Below are 18,973 nucleotides of genomic sequence, written 5' to 3' on the forward strand. Positions count from 1 at the left end.
TCTATCCACTGTGCCACTTTCTGGTCAGGCTCGATGTGTTATAATTTTAAGAGTAACTGAAGAGAAGGGTTGCTGTCTGGGGGAGGCCAGATGACCACCTGGTTCACGCTTGGGGCGATGCTTGAATACAGTTGTCATGCCTCAGATTTGGTTTTTCTTTTATAGAACTGGAGAATCCCAGGTGAGTGTGTTGGAGATGGTGGGGCTTTAAGGACTGACCACAATAGCAACACTCACAGACAGATACATGAACCTGGGCGCCAGTGTGTTTGTTTATAATAAGAAATATACTTAATTAATATAATAAGTACAATATGCTGGCTGATGAAATAGCTTTGTTTATGGATGACTATTTTCACCCCGGAGGCAAATACCAGTTCATATATATAGAGAACTGTATTGTGACTAGAATTCTTGGTAAGTAGGGAGTCAGCTGAAAGGCCCTGTGTTGGAGTCTATCAGTGATAATTCACGGATTCCTTATAATCCATGCACTTTTTGTTGGCACTTACAACATTATTGATTAGGTTTGAATTTTCTTGGAATCCCATTTTAGTTAAGCTTGTCTCTGAGATTACACTTTGGTTTTATGAATAGAGTGTTGGATAATTTCTATAGGTAGCTGATCACGATCATAGTTCTCTATAATTTGTTCCAAATTTCATTCTCAGAGTAAAAGTTCATACCTGTTTCAAGGGTGGCTGATATTTGGGTGGTGGTTATATTGCTGTTTTCAGGAATTTAAAAATTTATCAAAATAAAAAAAGAATAGTTCATATGTGAGGAAGATTTCTTTGACAACTGTGATAGAGCTTTCTTCTGTTTGAATAATCTGTAAGTCATAATCTTTGCTTTCAAGTATGGGAAAAGGCAACTTAAAACATTTAAATTAATATAACTGTATGGTATGGTATTCTCTGCTATTATTTACAGAAATAGCGTAGATGAGATGCTAGGTGGGGAGAGGTACTTAGAGTAGATAGAATGGAAAGTGGTGGCAGCCTTACTCGGTGAGGGGGCTCTTCGGCTCAGCTCTGGAGAGAGTGGGATGAATGATACAGCGTCAGGGATAGACTTAACAGTCTGGGTAGGAAGGTGCATTCCTCCCTGTCTGTATAGCGCGCGTGAGTGTATGTGTCGTTTTCTCTATATGTAGTATATACATATGTGCATATATGTACATATTTTACTTTTAGAAGAATAACTAATTTGTTTTTATTTATTTTTTGTTAGGAAGGAAGTGAAGGACAGGTGTTAGTCATTGGGGCCACAAATCGTCCTCATGCTTTGGACGCTGCACTCCGCAGACCTGGCCGGTTTGATAGAGAGATTGAGATTGGAGTCCCCAATGCTCAGGACCGGCTAGATATCCTTCGCAAACTGCTGCAGAGAGTTCCCCATGAGCTGACGGAAGCCGAGCTGCTCGAGCTGGCCAACAGTGCTCACGGATACGTTGGAGCAGACTTAAAAGCCTTGTGTAACGAATCAGGTGAGAGCGGTTTGCTATGCAGTCTGTGTTGATGGACTTAATTATTGGTTTATTTACATACTGATCATTTATATCTTATCTCTTCATGAAAATAGCAGGTTTTTTCCTAATCATAAAATACATACTTATTGAAAAAATCTAGATAATTCAGGAAACTATAAAAAAGAAAAATCACTCTTAATCCTACCTTGTAAAGATGACCACTGTCACAGCTTGTATGCTTCCCGACTTTTCATAGGTCTATACACGTGTCACCAGATGCATTCATGGCAGTATTGATGATGACAGCATTTATTACCTTGTGTTATGGGGACTAGGGTGCCTCTGAGAAGATCAGAATTTTCCTAAGGGTCAGCTCTGTATTTGTTGAAGTGGTATAAAAGTTCTTAGCGAAACCGAAGAATTCTGTCTCAGAGGAGGTCACAGGAATCATCTGGCCTGTGATGTTAAGAACTTCACCGTAACATAACTGCAGTTCCTTTGGAAGCCGTTAAGACCTTGTAACATTTGGGCAGTTTTTCAGAGTAATTTCAACCATGGAAAATGTATTCAAATCAGGGCAGTTTTTATAATCTATTGCAGTGATTTTCAACCTTTGTTTCTCACGCACTCATAAACTAATTACTAAAGAAAAAGGAGCCCTGACCTCTTCTTCTTTAGTAACTAATTTATTTGTGCCATGAGATGAAAATGGTTGTATTTAGTCAGGGGCACTGACCTTAGTAATTAGTGTGTGTTTGTGCCATGAAAAAAAAAAGGTTGAAAATTATTGAGATATTTAATCAGGCAAGTAAGAATTTATTATAAAATATCTGATGCCTTTTTTTCCTCCTGAAAGGATGTTTGTTTTTTGGTAACCTCTAATGGTTGGGCACGCATCTCAAAACATCTCTGGCTTGCCAGTAATTTTAGGCTCTTTACATTTATTCCTTTTTCTTACACGGTCATATGTTTCTAAGTTCTTTTATACTTTGGAGGAAATTTTTTCAGGGTGGCATTTAGTTGTTCTAGTTTGTGACTTACTCAATATTTTCATTACTTTACAAAAAGTTAAACCCTTGTGGGTTATAGGAAAAATTAAATTCTTGAGTTGGAGATTTAATTATTTTAGAACTTTAGTACAGAAATGTGGTAACTTTTACCTCCTAATCATTGATTCAAAGCTTATCTCATTTAGTTGGCTTTGAAGACCTTTCCATGAGTCCTTTGGTCCTTCTAATCTGGCCTGATGTATTCACAAATAGAGGTGGGGAAGGAAAAACAGGTGGGAAAGAGATGCTTAGGAGTCTTTCAGTATCTTGCTCTTGGTGGGGAATATGAGTTTTATTTCATTCTATTTCATCTTTATCACAATTTCCATGTTACAAGATTCACAATTGGGGGAGGCAACAGGTTATGTAGACAAGGCAAATATAAACATTCTTCTGGTATGTTATGGTCAGACAAGGCCTTTTCTGTCTGGGTTCTATGCTTCACAAGAAATGGTGGGTTCGGTCATGGAACTGAATTCCCTGGTGATCAAGAATCAGTTGTACCAGTGAATAACTGTTTCCTTCATTCCATTATGTGGTAGCGAAGAGTCTGGGATTCAGGCATACCTTGTTTTATTGTGCTTTGCTGCATTGTACTTCAGGTGTGGTTTTTACAAATTGAAGGCAAACCGCTTTACCAGCAAAAAGATTACCACTTGCTTTATTGAGGTACTGGCTTTATTGGGGTGCTCTGAAACCAAACCTGCAATATCTCTAGGGTACTACGTAGGCATTGCTTTGGACTTGGCCATCTAGGCGAAGATTCATTCTTCAACAGCCTTCATCAGTTTCTGATTTTCTAATATACAGAGTCTAGAAGGCCCTGGAATTCATACTGTTCATACCAGTCTAATGCAGGAAAGAGATTTGTAAACAATTAACTTATACAGTGAGATACGTACTCAGTGAACTGTGGAAAATGTATTAATTTCCCTATGGGGAAAAGAAATGCTGTGATTATATAGAAAAAGTGTCATGTGAAAAGAAGCTTAAAGAAAAAGTGTTATTTCTACAGGGGCGTGGGAGTGAGGGGTAGGAGAAGGTTGGGAAAGGAAGATGTCCTTTCTTCCCCTCCTCACACCAGCCCGGTGACATGAGCATCATGGACTTCAGAGACCTCACAGCTAGTTTGTGGCCAGGCTGTGGTTTCGACTCAAGTTCATCTTACTCCAAATCCATGCTTATAATTAAATCATAAAACATACTTTTGTTGGAGTGGTATAAAGCTTTTTAATTTACTTTATCTACTATTTTATCTGAGGTTAGGATCGATTTATATAGTAGAAAGTAGCCGGTTTTTTATAGGTAAGTATAGTCCAGAAATTAAGTTGTGTCCTGAGACTTACAGGGGAGAAGTGAAAATATAAGTCACATACTAGCTGTCAGTGGGACCAACCACTTCCATGGGCACTGTGGCACTCTAAGAACTTCAGGAGCATGGCAAGAAAATTTGAGAAATTCTACCCCTTAATATGTTTAATTTAATTGAAAAAGTTGTGAAAGGATCAGATGGGGTGGAGAGAGGCCTCCAGCCAGAATATAGATATATATGTATATAAAAAGTTGTAGTTGGCATATACAGGCAGTAAATACATATTAACTGCTGTTCATGGGACTTAATAATAATTTCAAGTGATCAGGTATTGAATTGAACTATTTTCCTTTAATTTAGCAATAAAACCATTTATGAGAAGGTAATTTTTTAATTAAGTGCCCAGTAGGGAAAATATGTAGTTTTGTGGATACTGTCTTACATATTAGTGTGCATTTGTTGTGTGGTGTCGTTCTCTAACTATATAAGCAAGTAAAATTTAAGAACATTGTACGAGAATTGTTTTGCAAGAGATTTTCTAGAGAAGCAGGGAGGTTTCATAGAAAATGGATTTTGAGAGTTGGACAGATCAGCCTTTGAAATCAGCCTTGTGATCTTGGGAAGTTCTTTGTCTTTTCTGAGCCTCAGTTTTCTCCACTTGTAAACAGAGGATGTTGCAATAGACATTATTTAAGCATCCTTGTAAATATGACATTCCCTAGATAGAAGGAAGAATGAGAAAGAAATTGGGGGTGGGAGTGGGAGGCATTCGGAAGAGAAAACCACAGAGAAGACTCAGATTACTCAATATACCTGGCCTGGCCTCACTGGCCACTTTAAACAGCTGGCCTTCCTGTCCCTCATTGCTTTCTATTTTCACTGTTTGTTTGAAATACTTCAACTTAGGTGCTTCGTCTGGGGCTTTCTCCCACAGTGTTCTGTGAAATAATATGACAAAGACGTAACACTGCCAGTGAAGCTGACTGCATTTTCTCATTGAAACGAGTTTATAATTTTTGACTAAGGACTTGAGTAAATTATAAATTAGTTATTTTTGTAACTCAAAAGGAAAAATAAAACAACTCAAATTCTATAAGCATTAGAAATAGTAGAACTAATGCTCAGATGCTATAGAACAGGTATAAGTATATCCCACTTAATTGAACATATAAGGGAATCTCCATATATTATGATGTGTGTATTGAGCCTAGCAAGAAAAAACTCAGTTGTGGTAAATTTTAATCAGTATCCTAATTATAAATAAAAAGAATTGATCATTTCATGTGGCAACTTGTCTACATGTAGAGGAGTTAGGGGATGATTTGAATGGCTCTCACTGATTTTTTTTTTAAGTGTTTCCTACATGGATGGCTAGTTGTTTGAGAGGCGTTTTTATTTGTTTTAAAGTTTACTTATTGATTTTAGAGAGTGGAATTGGGGAGAGAGACAGAAACAGATCTGATTCTGTATGTGCCCCGACCAGGGATCAAACTGGCAACCTTTGTATGTCAGGACGATGCTCTAAGAAGCCACCGAGCTGTCCTGGCTCTCATGTTTTAAAATGACTACCTACCTAGGGAAGCTTGAGGTGCTCCCCTCCCCCCTTTTAATGCTGTAAGTTTTCTTGGGCAGGTAGAAGCGTTGTGAAGTTCCTGTGTTGACCTTGGAGTTGGGTACAAAGCTAGGATCGTGGTTTTTTTTAAAGAATCATTGTAATATTTTAATGTTGCTCTGTGCCCCCCTCAGTAACTCCTGCTGTGCACTTGAACATTTCCAGTCCTTGTAGGCTCCCTGTGGAGGGGGGGTTTCTTAGCTGTGGCTCTTACTGGACGTGTAGCTACATTTTGCTCGAAACCAGTGCTTTTCAGGAGGCCTTTGCATTGTTCACAGTCATGTGTGCTTAAGTGGACAGCTTGAGAATGCCCACTGGCACACCTGGGACGTCAGGCACCTTTACCTCCAGGTCCGTGAGGAGACTTAGGCTTCTCCACAGAATCTGCTTCCTTTCCCATGGCTCAGTTCAGGACAGGTCACGGGGAGCAGAGGTGCTCAAACGTTTCCGTGTATCAGAATCGTCTGGAGAACTTAGTCATAGTAGATGGCTGGTGTGCCTCCTCCCACGTTCCTGCTTCAGTACGTCTGGGCTGGTGTGTGAATGTCTAACACATTCCAGGCTGCTGCTGCTCTAGGGACCACACTTCCCAAGCCAAGATCACAGGACATAGGTTCTTAGACCTCATTGTGCATCTTGTTTGTCTAGGAAGCTACACACACCCTATTCCCATACTTAATTGAGTAAGGGAGGTGGGAAACTAGAATCAGTACTGTTTTTTAAGTGAGAAGTGGGGAGACAAGGAAACAGACTCCCACATATGCCCCCACCAGAATCCACCTGGCAAGCCCCCTACCCAGGAATGCTCTGCCCATCTGGGCCATTGCTCCGTTGCTTGGTAATCAAGCTATTTTAGCACCTCAGGCGAGGCCGTGGAGCCACCCTCAGTGCCCGAGGCCAACTCGCTCCAACCAAGCTGTGGCTGCAGGAGGAGGAGGAGAGAGAGAGAGAGAGAGAGAGAGAGAGAAGGGCGAAGTGTGGAGAAACAGATGGGCACTTCTCTTATGTGCCCTGATCAGGAATCGAACCCGGGACATCCACAAGCCAGGTCGACGCTCTACCACTGAGCCAACTGGTCAAGGTTGGAATCAATATTTATAATGTTTTCCAAATGATTGTGAAGCAGCCAGTCCTGCGCTTGTGTATGAGCCATATGAATTCCTGAGTTAGGCCCATGATTCTCCAGTATAAACCTGTGTGAGAATCATGTATGGAGCTTGTTAAAAACACAATCTGGACCCTTTCCTAATGGTTCAGTATGTCTGGGTGGGGCCCAGGAATTCTGCATTTTTATCAAGTTACAGTTGATTTTGATGGTGCTGGTCTGAGGACTGTACTCTGAGAACCTCTGATCTAGGCCAGACAGCTCTACGAGTTTTGAAGATTCTTTGTAACTTATTTCAATAACTGGATTAAATTTAGGGAATGTCATTCTCTGACTACCTCTGGTAGTTTTGAATTTCTTCCCAGAGTTTTTATATGACAGTCATGTATTGTTCCAAACTATATCATTTAACTCTTCTGCTTTAGGAGAAAATGAGTGTCCTTGTTTGTCTTGTAGGTTTGTATAATGGTTTTGAATAATGCTTAAAAATGACAATTCTGAAAGATAGAAAAGGTACAGTTCACAGTTAAGAGTTAAAAGTTAATTAACAATTAAGAATATAAATGAGCATATAAGACATATATTTTTTCTAGAAAGATTGCTTGTTTATGGTTTGTGGACCTGTGAGTTTTTTGAGCTTTTGAGTGTTGGCTTTCTGACAGTTTTCCTTCTTGTTGGACTGCCTTCTAGTTGGGGAAGCTGTGCCCTTTTGAACAAAATGTGGTGCACAGATGTCTTGTAGTCCTACAGTGAGGTGACTCTGAGTTTCACAAAACCTACGTGAACTATGTTCCTGATAGTTTTTGTACTAAAGGTTGTTTGCAGGATATCAATACAAAAGGTCAGAATCCCTTTGGGCCCTTGCAGGTTGACGCAATGCATAGAGCGTTGGCCCTGTGTATGGATGGCCCAGGTTTGATTCCTGGCTAGGGCACACAAGAGAAGTGACCGTCTGCTTCACTCCCCCTCTCCCCCCTTTTCCCTCCTACAGCTAGTGGCTCAACTGTTTTGAGCACTGGCCCAGGTGCTGAGGATAGCTTGTCTGGTCCAAGCGAGTCAGCCTCAGGTGCTAAAAGCTTGGTTGATTTGAGCATCAGCTCAAGAGTGGGTGGGGAGGGAGTTGCCAAGTGGATCCCAGTTGGGACACATGTGGAAGTCTGTCTCACTATCTCCCTTCCTCTCACTTAAAAAAAAATCATTTTGGTATATATTTGTGCAATCTTCTCTGAGGATGAAGGTTTTTAATCTCCACGGACTGGAATAATGACAGTGCCTCTTTTGTAGTGTGCTTACTCTCAACTTTTCTAATCTTTCCAGTATTACTAAATAGTTTCCATAACTTTTACCTTTGTCTCTATAATGAATATAAAAGTTGGAAATACTATAATAATGTTGCTTTCAACAATTTGGTCTCTTTATTTATTATCTGAGTAGATAAAATGTTAATATGGAGGGTTGGATGTGAAAATTATTTTTAAATGTTACATTTCCTTAATAATGAACTTTTTTGCTAGAGCATGGTTTGACATGTCATGACTTGTCCAAAAGCCTAATGTTTTGTTCACCTTTTCAAGCACAGAGTAGCTGCATTTTGAAATGTTTTATCTCAAGTGGACAAGCTGTTTACAAGCTCAACTCTGATACATCCTGACATTTAATGTCTGTGTTTGTATTTCTCCTGGGACTAGGCTGCCTTTCTCATTAATTAGTTACATAGCCTTTTATTAATTCCCTCAAAATTTATAATCTTTTAAATTAACAACCCAGATAAGCATACTACACTATTTTGGAAAACATGAAATGTTAATTATGTAGCAGAGACATGAATTATATAAACTCTGCTGAATGTTAGAAGAAGCTTAGCAACAGTGTTTTCCAAATATAGGGATTTATTATAAACTTGTCCTTCTAAGGCTGCCTGTGCCATTTCAGGAGAGTGAATATAAATGGAGCTGATTTTTTTCAAGAGATGGACTCAGACATTTTGTTTACAGGGAAAGGAAGTATTTGCTTCACATTTCTACGAATTTATCTTTAGCATCCTTGTTGATCATTTCAATGTGTTCATACCAAATACTTGGGCCTTGATAAAACTGCATCACCGAACAGGAAGAGTGAAAACTTATATTTAAGCAATGATTTTATCATTACACTTAAGTAGATCTGGTAACAATACTAAACCTAATGATTATAACATAACATTTTTTGAGATGGAAAATTTTATCTGTTTTATAGCAGAATTCTTAGATATTTATAGCTGTCAGTCCTCCCTCCCACCCATTACTGGCTTATTATAATGGGAATTTATGGTGGATCTACTATGTGCAAAGTACTTAACTCTTATGAAAGGTTTTCTTTTTAACATTTTCTGCTGAATTCTTCCAATGGTGTTTTCTAAGTTAGAATTAAAATAGTGATTCTGTGAAAGTTCAGGGTTTTATTTTATTATTGTGTATTTGTGGCGCTTTAGTTTTTCATTAATTGCTTCTCATATGTGTCTTGATCTGAGGACTGCAGCTGAGCCAGTGACCACTGGCTTCAAGCCAGTGACCCTGTGCTCAAGCTGGTGACCTCGGGGTTTCGAACCTGGGACCGCAGTGTCCCAGGTTGATGCTCTATCCACTGTGCTACCACTGGTCAGGCAAAATTCAGTATTTTTAAATAAAGTGCAGAGCTTACTGGACAGCTGACGATGTCAGTTTCTATCCTAGCACTGCCCTCAATCAGCGAGCCAGGAGTCTTTGGGCAAGCCATTGAACCTCTTGAATTCTGTTTCCTCACCTGCTAACTAGGGATGGCAGACTTTTTAAAGAGTTCTTACGAGGTTTAAAAAGAAGTCTGGCAGCAGTGGTCATTGTTCATTATGGCCCTTAAGTAGGGTCTTTCTTTAAAAAATTTTTGTATTTTACTTGTATTTATGCACTTCTCTGGTAGGAGCTTATTTGGCAATATTCCTAGTATTTTTTGACATTTGCATGGTTATTTTAGTACAAGAGATATCAGAGAACTCTGGCAGAACCCTTTCCTTTGCCTTGCTAGAGAAGTGATTTTTACTGTTTGGTCAGTGAAGGTCTTGCTCATCAGTAAGAATATGCAGGCTTGAGACAGATGCAGCTTATTATGGGGTGCCTCCTTCTAGATTGCCTGCCGAACTTGGCAGCTGGTGTGCTATCCATAGTCAGTTCCAGTCTTCCACTTCTTGCCCCCTAGTCACACGTGTGAGTCCTCTGCAGGCTTGCAGTAGAACAACAAAACTAAATGGATGCATATAGTATGATTACCATTCTAATTAATGCGTGTTATAAAGGAGCATATCTATGCATTGTTGCAGCTGGATAGGTAAGCAGTAACTATGCATTATGAGATCCCATCAGACATGAATTTTCCCCTCTGTTTTATAATTCCAAAATATAGTAATAGTTATATTTGTGGTATTGGCATTTTTCCTTTTGCATAACTATTAGGCATATTGTATAAGAGATGGATTTTTTTATTTGTTGTTGTAAGTGAATTGGGTATTTAATATTACTTTTGCTGTTCATTTGAAATGGCTGGCACTGAATGGTTTTCAGAAAAGCAGGTGGTAGTTTTTACTTTGGTTAAGCCCAAGTGATGTATACCATTTGCTTCCCTAGTGGAAAATATTTTGAATTATCTTGCAGAGACTATAAAAGTATAAAACTTGAGAAAAGTTTTTCTTCCTAATTAAAACAGTTGAAAACTAAAATGACTGTATCTAAATAGAAGTTATTTCTAAGAGTTATTCTTGATTCCTCTTTTCCTTTATCAAATCCTGTCAGCTCTATTTTCAAAATTTATTTAGAATTTGAGCTCTTAAAAATGGAAAGCAAATTGTTTTACTGTTTTCATTGCCTTGTCCAGGCCATTGCAGTCTCTTGCTGCCACCCCAGCCCCTCCCACCCTCTCCTCTCTCTTGTCCAAGCTGCAGATGTGTGAAGTGCAGAGTTGGCCACAGCAGTAGTGGTTAGAGATTCGGATTGGGAGTTGTCAGCAGTGAGATGGTGACTGAAGCCCCTGAAGTGAATGAAGGTACCAGAGTGAGTGGAGCTCAGACATCCACTCATTATTGAGCCTGGCCCTCCAGTAGGCTCTGGGCTGCCCCATGACTGAGAGCCATCGTGCTGTCCTCTCAGAGGCCAGGAGGCAGAGGGAAGTGTGACAGGTGATTCTGGTACAGAGTGCTGGGCGTTTGTGAGAGGTGGGGAGGGATTCAGAATGCTTCTGAGGAGAAGCATCACCATTGAATGTGGGGCTGTTAGAGAAGATCTGGTCTAGAGACAGGAGTGGCTAGAGAGATGGGAAGGTAACCTAAGGAAAGGGGGACTCAAAATATGGGAGCATTTCAGGGAGGAAGTAATTAGAAATAATGTAGTTTAGCACTGATGCAGTACTTGCAACGTATAAGCCATGTTTGAAGCACATTACATGCATTAATGCGTTTCTTACAGCCTCTCTTACAGGGTTTCTTTGTTTTATCTATGAGGAGACTTAGGTCAGAGAGGTTAAGGAACTTTCCCAAGATCACTCAGGAAATAAGTATTGGAGCCAGGATTGACAATATTAGCGACCATAGTGACATTAAGTGGGAGCTTATGGGTTGCCTGGAGAGAGTAGTTCTAGTGGAGTCCTTGGCTCACTGCTAGATAGCAGTAAATTGGGGAATGCTGGGAAGTTGTGTGCTTGGCCTGTGGTGGCACAGTGGATAAAGGGTTGACCTGGAACACTGAGGTGGCTGGTTCGAAACTCCGGGCTTGCCTGGTCAAGGCATATGTGAGAGGCAGCTACTATGACTTGATGCCTCCCGCTCCTCCCCACCCCTTTTCTCTCTGACCTCTAAAATCAATAAATAAGAGCTTTAGAAAAAGGAAAAAGAAAGATTAAAAAAAAGAAGAAAGTTGTAGAAACAGGTAGTAATTGTCACTTACTTTTTCAGGTTTCTTTTATGTTAGTTTTTTTTTTTTTTTTTTTTTTACCATTAATAAAACAGAAGCGTAGCTGGCTCACTCTCCAGCCTCCAGTTCAGCCTGCTGTATGTTTGTTCCTTCATTATTTCTGGTTTCTCTCATACCTGGGTGTCACGTGGTCTGCCAAGCTGGAGACGTTCAGCCACTCTTGTATTTTTCTGAAGCTGGAAACGGGGAGAGACAGTCAGACAGACTCCCGCATGCGCCCGACCGGGATCCACCCGGCACGCCCACCAGGGGCGATGCTCTGCCCACCAGGGGGCGTCGCTCTGCCGCGACCAGAGCCACTCTAGCGCCTGGGGCAGAGGCCAAGGAGCCATCCCCAGCGCCCGGGCCATCTTTGCTCCAATGGAGCCTTGGCTGCGGGAGAGGAAGAGAGAGACAGAGAGGAAGGAGGGGGGGGGGGTGGAGAAGCAAATGGGCACTTCTCCTATGTGCCCTGACCGGAAATCGAACCCGGGTCCCCCGCACGCCAGGCCGACGCTCTACCGCTGAGCCAACCGGCCAGGGCCCATTCAGCCACTCTTAACATAAAAAGTGTGCTGTAATTAATCTTTTTATTTTAAACTCAGCATATTAATAATGTTAACAAACCAGGTAAGTAAATAAATTGATATTAAAAATTTTAAACTAAAAGCTGTATTTTTAAGAGTTTGTTGAAGTTGGTGAAGTGATTTAACCCTAATGCTTTAGGGCGAGAAACATCAGAAATCATGCAGTTCGTTCCCTCATTCACAGATGGGGACGGGTCTGTCTGAGCTCGAGCCGTGTGTGCTGTCTCGGCCCCTGTTTCATGTCTCAGGCCTGTGCCTCCAGCAAGTGCGCCGCTACATATGAAGTGACTTTTGACAGTCGCTTTAAATGGGTATCCTATTGGATGTTTTTTCTGTGAATGAGCAGTGAGAAATGGAGCTCTTTCAGTGATGTGTCAGGTAATGCTTATGACTTTGTCTGTACTTACACTGAGTCGAGGGAGAGTAAAAACTCCAGATAAAACTGATTTCCTGGAGTCCTGATATTTTGAGGAAAGTACACTTTAAAAAGTGAGTCTTGCTAAGTAGAATAAGCCAGTCACAGAAAGACAAGTACCATGTGATCTCACTTATATGTGGAATCTAATGAACAAAATAAACTAACAAACAAAATAGGACCAGACTCACAGATATGGAGAACAGACTGACAGCTGTCAGAGGGGCGGGGGTGGGGGCTGGGTGAGAAAGGTCCAGGGATTAAGGGAAAAACCAGAAGCCCTCATAGACGACAGTATTGGTGTTGGCAGAGGGGAAACATAGAAGAGGGCACCAGAGATGGCTGAGTGGTGATGGAAGGGGACTTGACTGGGGTGGTGAGCACACAGTATCAGGTGATGTATTGTAGATCTGTACACCTGAATCCTATATAATTTTATTAAATAATGTCATCCCGTGAATTCAGTAAAAAGGAAATAAAACAAAACAAAAATAAAAAGAGAGTCTTAGATTTTTTTTTTAACGCTTGCTTACAGACTTCATGTTTCTGAGTAGATTGGTAGGAAATTTTACGCTCAACTTTTACAAGTCAAATCTGAGATCCAGATGCTCATGTTTCCTGTTACTTGTTTATAGAATTGTCTGTAGGGTAGGTATAATTCTAAAAAGCATTATTATTCCTGGAATCAGTTGACCTTCATTGTTAGTTTCTAATAAAGGAATTAATTGCACTCAAAAATAACATCCTAATTTAGCAAGCATTGAGTGTAGAATTGTGGGAATCCATATGTGTGTGGCTGATGGTTTTTGTTGATTGAGTATGGAACAAATGGTTATGAAGAGCATGAAGAGCATGAATGTAGAGTCCTGGCTCTTGTCTGGAAGTGAGTGTATCTGGACAGTGATGTGGCCCTGGGGACACGTCTACACCGGAAGGAAAGCAGGAAGGAGTGTATCTGGACAGTGATGTGGCCCTGGGGACACGTCTACACCGGAAGGAACGTGTTGGCGTCAGGCTGGCCTGCGGCATTTTGGCTTTTCATCATTGCATCTTGTTTTTTATCCTCAACTTTTGAGAGCATTGGAAAATAAAATAATGAAAACAAAATGGCACATTTATTGTTTAATTAGGTATACCTGTTTTTTGTTTCAGTTTTTTAAGAACATGAAAGACTTGCTTCTGTTTTTGTTTACATTTTAAAAACTAACTTTAAACTTAGCAAGGAGAGGAAATGTCATAGGTTGTTTGCTCTAAACTGTATTTCTAGATGACATACAGGTGTCCATTTGCTTCTCTGGTTGTTCTGCTCTATGAAACTGTATTTCTAAAAATTTAGTTTTTTGGCATAGATCCTAGTGTGTCCTTGTGAGGAATAGTTGATGTACAATAATTTAAGTTTAGTATCACAGTATTTAAATATGAAAAAATAATTTAGAGAAAATAGACTTTCATCTTTCTATTTAATAAATGAGATAACTGATGGCCAAAAAGCCAGCTTTATGTAAAGTGACACCAGAGCTAGTGGCAGATGGTGACCATGGAGGATGCTTGCATAACTAGGGTGGCTCCAGGGAGCTGTAATTTAAAATCTGAAGGCCCATGACTGGCAGCTTTTACAAATCTGTAACCTCCGCATTGTTCTTTGTTCCTTTCTGACACTCAATCATACTTTATCTTATCACATCTACAGACAAGTTAATGTAGGATTTAGATTTATTTTAAACATGTTCTTTCCTATCTCTATGAATGAGCTTTCTTAAGGACAGGATTTTGGTTGTGTTCTGTAGGGCCTCATAGTCTCAAATCTTATGCTCATTCTTATCCCTAGGCTATATATATATATATATATATATATATATATATATATATGCTGTTTCCTCTGCCTGGAATACTCTATTGCCTCTTTGGCCTTAATTTCCATATTAACAGTTTAACATCAACTCATTTTTCAAGGCTTAACTTGTGTGCTTGAACTTGGACACACCTAGTTTCTCCTCATTTATGAAATAAAGGAATATACTAAATGACTTCTGCCAGGGTCCTCTGTCACCAATCCCCACTAAACTGGGTTAGACGTCCCTCACATGATCTAAGATAAGCACCTCATTTACCTTCATCCTTTTTTCTTTCCTGTTATGTGCATTATATTTGCTACTGTCCTTTTAAGTGCAGCTGTAGTAGCATCCAGAAGTGTTCATGTTATATTTCATATATTCCATGTAAATACGTTTACCTACCATTTGAATATAGTAAGTTGTGCTGAGTTCATCACAGAATCTTTGTACTTTACTATTTCTTAATTTTTGAAAACTCATCATCTTTATTCTTTTGCTTTTTCTGTCTCCTCTGGAAACTACTGCTATTTTCTTGTTATTCTCATAGACTTCGAGTGTTTGCTCATCTCTCAATTCTGTAGTTTGCATTTGAAAGCACAGAGGTTTTTTTTATAAATATGTACTCATAATATTGTATATCCTTTTTAAAACCAAGCCTGCCCTTTCCAAACTCCTTCTTCAAATGAAAATAATTGGTCTCCTTTATTGTCAGAGTTTATGCCTACATGACATAAATGTAGCTGGAAAATTATTAGACCACTTCCCTTGTCTTAGTTTTTAGTATCTTAGTACCGGTAAAAGTGAGGTGTGTGGTCCGAATTAAAAATACTGACAAATATTGCTCCTTGGGACATGAAGAAGAGTAAGTCTTCTGGTCTTTTGAGTGCTTCCATTTATGGAAGATTTTTTAGGCAACTACTTAAATTCTTTCAGGCCACCAAAGTCCTAATTAATACAATACAACACCTTATTACTGAGGTTTTATTTATTTAGTTTTCTGTGCTATTGCACCATTTAACTAAAGGTATGTTGGGTAATAAAACAATCTAATGTAACATAAATTATTATATTTGTGTCAAGAGCTGTGAAGGGTTGGAGATTGTACCCTACTTGCAAGCTAGTAAGTTTCACGAGGGCTAGCAGAAGACACAGTATTCCTGGACCAAAGTCAGGACAGAATACTGTTTACAGCAGCAGAATTAGCCAGAGCAGTACATTTGTACCAGTTCCCTGAGCCTCAGTTTTCAGAGTGACACAGAGAGGGTTGGGTGACATCTTAGTCCATCCAAGGTGTCAGTGTAGAAGTAGAACCCTGAATTTAGGGAACCCAAGTCTTTTGTAATGGGCAGTGAATATGTCTGCCCTCTGCCTTCCTGTATAGAAATATACTTGAACGGAGTCTGGATTAGAGGCCCAGGTACCTCTGCTCAAAGTACAAGCAGAAATGCCAGAGACGTGAGGAGTTGTCTTTCAACATTTTACAAGGCAGAATCACCAAATGGGTATTTGTAAGACAGAGCTAAGTAAATGACTTCTAGATTTTAGATAGCAGAGGATGATGTAAGAAACATTCCCAAAAAATAGTGAAATTGTCCTCAATTCCCTCTTGTGTAGCTTTTTTCCCAGTTGGCCTACTCTCAGGGACCTCCATATATACATGAGACTCACACTGGTAGTTTCTGGGAAAAGAGTACTGTGGGTCTATTTTCTGAGGGTCTTTCACTATTTACTGTTTTGTTTTGTTTTATTTTTCCATTAGTGAAAGATAACTCCCTCAGTATGGGTGTGTTTGTGTCTGCCTTCCTCACATCAGAGCTTCTGTTTCCCTATAAAAGTTCAAATAAGCAAAAGTAACGAAAATGACAATTACGGTATCATTTTAATTTTGGAAAAATTCACTGATGCATAATATTGTAGACAAAAGACATGGAAAATGATGGAGCTAGCTGTGTCCCAGGGCAAGTTCACACATTCAGACTGGAGTTCTAAGAGGTCTCTGAGGCTAAAATTCTTCAAATTGGAGGTTCTTTGTGTGCTAGAACACAAATGCACTAGTACCTCATTACAAAGGGCCTGGCGCAGAACACCCGGGACTGTGCTGGCCTCTGGACTCAACTCTGCCAGACCAGAGGGCTTGAAATCTGGCACCTTAGTTGTGGGAGGAAGAGGCTGGACATTCATTCCTGTCAATGTCTAAGCTCCGAACAAGTAACAAAAACAAAGGGCATAGCATCTTTTCCTTTCCAAGTTAGCCTGGTCCCCTTTCAGTTCTTTTGGATTTTTCTCAGTTTTTCTTCGTGGACTACCTTTTTGGCTCCTGCAGTATTTTACTGCTATGATTCTATTCCTCCCATCTCTTCCTAGTAATGGTCTCTCTCTGTTTAAACCACCATTTCTTACTGTGACCCTTAGGCGACGCTGTCCTGACCCTGACCCTCCAGCTCCCATTCTCGCATCCCTACTCCCTGCTCAACCTCGCTTTCCAGGCCCCTTCCGTTCTATAACAGCACATGATGCTCAAGTCTCGTTTCCTCTGGAATTCCAAAACCACCTTTCCAGACTGACAACTGAATATTTCCTTTACGATGTTCTGCCAGTTCTTTACCAAACTTGTGCTCTGGTTTGAAAATATTAACAACTCCAGATGCAAAAAATATATTATTTTAATAATTTTGCCTTTTTAAATGGAATTCTCCAAACAAATTATTTTGATGAACCTTTATGGTCGTTGATTGTGGATGTTGTTTTACAAGTTGTATTTAACGTTTGTCAAGTATCTGTCTTTTCACATGTCATATCAGTTTGTTGTATTTCTCTTGCTTGACTAAGCACTTGGAGTTTTGTCGGCATCTCCACATTTTCCTCTTCCTCTTCGTTCTCCCACTCCCTTACACACACCATATATTTGAATGCTGTCCTGTGTGTGAGGTTTGGGGGTTTTGTTACTATTTTTAATGGTAATGGCAATAGTTCAGTCTGTGATTATGGGATGAAAGATAAATCTTGTGTTACTTTTCTCTGTGCAGGTCTCTACGCCTTGCGGAGGGTTCTGAGCCAACAGCCTCACCTCCCTGACAGCAAGGTGGCTGGGCTGGTCAAGATCACTCTGAAGGATTTCTTGCAGGGGATGAACGACGTCAGGCCCAGTGCCATGAGGGAGGTTGCAGTTGATGTCCCAAATGTAAGTCATTTGCACCCACATGCAAACCACACTTCGATATAACTCCAGGAAAACTACCTTCCTAGGCTAAACTTAAAAATATTTTTTAATTGAAATTTTTCTGGAGATGATTGCTGATTCAGTGCAGTTGTAAAAAATGCTATAGGGAGATACTGTGTATTGTTTCCCTGTGGTAACTTCTGCAAAACTAGAGTGCAGTATATCAAGCAGGATCTTTATAGTGTGGTAATCATTATGTAACCTTCCTCTGACTTTCCCAGTGTTACTTGAAATTGTTTATGTGTGCGCGCACATTTGTATATTTAGACCTATATGCAGTTTTATTGCATGTAGAGGGTTTTCTATCACCAGCATGCTCTCCTGCTTTGCCCTTTTATAATCATACCCACCTTGTCCCTGCACCTGTCCTCAAATTCTGTTATTCTGAAATGCTTTATTAATGGAGGCGCACAGTGGACAGCAGTTTGCGGTGAGGTTGTTGCACTTAGCTTATTTCCTTGGAGATCCGTCCAGATTGTTGTGTATCAATAGTTTGTCCCTGTCTGTTGCTGAGGAGTCGTCCATGGTATGTGTATACTCTAGTTAAACCACTCGTCTTGGTTTTGGAGGACATCTGGGCTGTTTCTAGTTTGGGACTCCTACAAGTAAAGCTGAGGTGAACATTCTTTTACAGGGTTTGTGTGAACTTCCATTTTCAGTTCTCTGGAATAAATGCCCAGGAGTATATTAGCTGGGTTGTACACTAATTGCATATTTGGTTTTATAAGAAAATGTCAACTAGGCTAATTTAGAGCAAAAACATCTTATAATTATGATGACTTCTACTAATGATGACTGATTGGGGGAGTTCTTTTACATAGACATTATCTTAGTCTTTGCAAAGTTCTCAGTCTAGGCCAGGGACAAGTTACCTTTCCTGTGTGGGTCATCTGTTATATCCCAAGTAGGCCTGTTAATCAGGGAAAAAAGGGCCTTTTAGTTTTCTTTGAATATATTAATGTTTCTAGAAAATAGATATCGAAACAAAACATTGGCAGTGTGTCCTGCACTGCGGTGAGGTAGAGGACGCGCCGTTTGGCTGGATTGGATTGTAAGGAACACGGCGTGGGTTGGTGCAGCCTGAGGAGGGGCAGACTGCTCCCTGACACTTCCTGATGGAAGGATGGAATCTCGGGACCGTTCCTTCCCTCGGCCTGCACAGGATCCCCCCTTCATTTTCTCTGCTGAGGTAGTCCTGTTGCTGCCGAGGCACTTGTGTTGAAGCTCTAACGTTACGATTATTCGGTTAGAGCCTTGTTAGAGAATCCCACAGAGTTTTGAACCCTTTGCCCGGTTTTCCTGGTTATTAACTAATGATTTTTAATTGTGGCAAGCTAAAAAAACAAAAACTGAAAGACTCAAACGGTGGCAAGTCAATGGAGTAGATAGCCTGTGTGAAACAATACACTGAGAAG

General features: G+C 40.1%; 1 protein-coding gene across 2 annotated transcripts in view; it reads left to right on the top strand.

Moving 5' to 3' along the window:
• AFG2A (AFG2 AAA ATPase homolog A) overlaps window positions 1-18,973 on the top strand; it is a 278,970-nt gene that overhangs the window by 20,551 nt on the left and 239,446 nt on the right. For both annotated transcript variants that reach the window (XM_066384859.1, XM_066384866.1), the window contains exons 9-10: window positions 1,234-1,489; window positions 17,365-17,519. In XM_066384859.1, coding sequence (XP_066240956.1) covers window positions 1,234-1,489; window positions 17,365-17,519 — 411 coding nt within the window. The remainder of the gene's footprint in view (window positions 1-1,233; window positions 1,490-17,364; window positions 17,520-18,973) is intronic.

The sequence above is a fragment of the Saccopteryx leptura genome, chromosome 1, assembly GCF_036850995.1.
Source record: "Saccopteryx leptura isolate mSacLep1 chromosome 1, mSacLep1_pri_phased_curated, whole genome shotgun sequence".
In the NCBI taxonomy this organism is placed as follows: domain Eukaryota; kingdom Metazoa; phylum Chordata; class Mammalia; order Chiroptera; family Emballonuridae; genus Saccopteryx; species Saccopteryx leptura.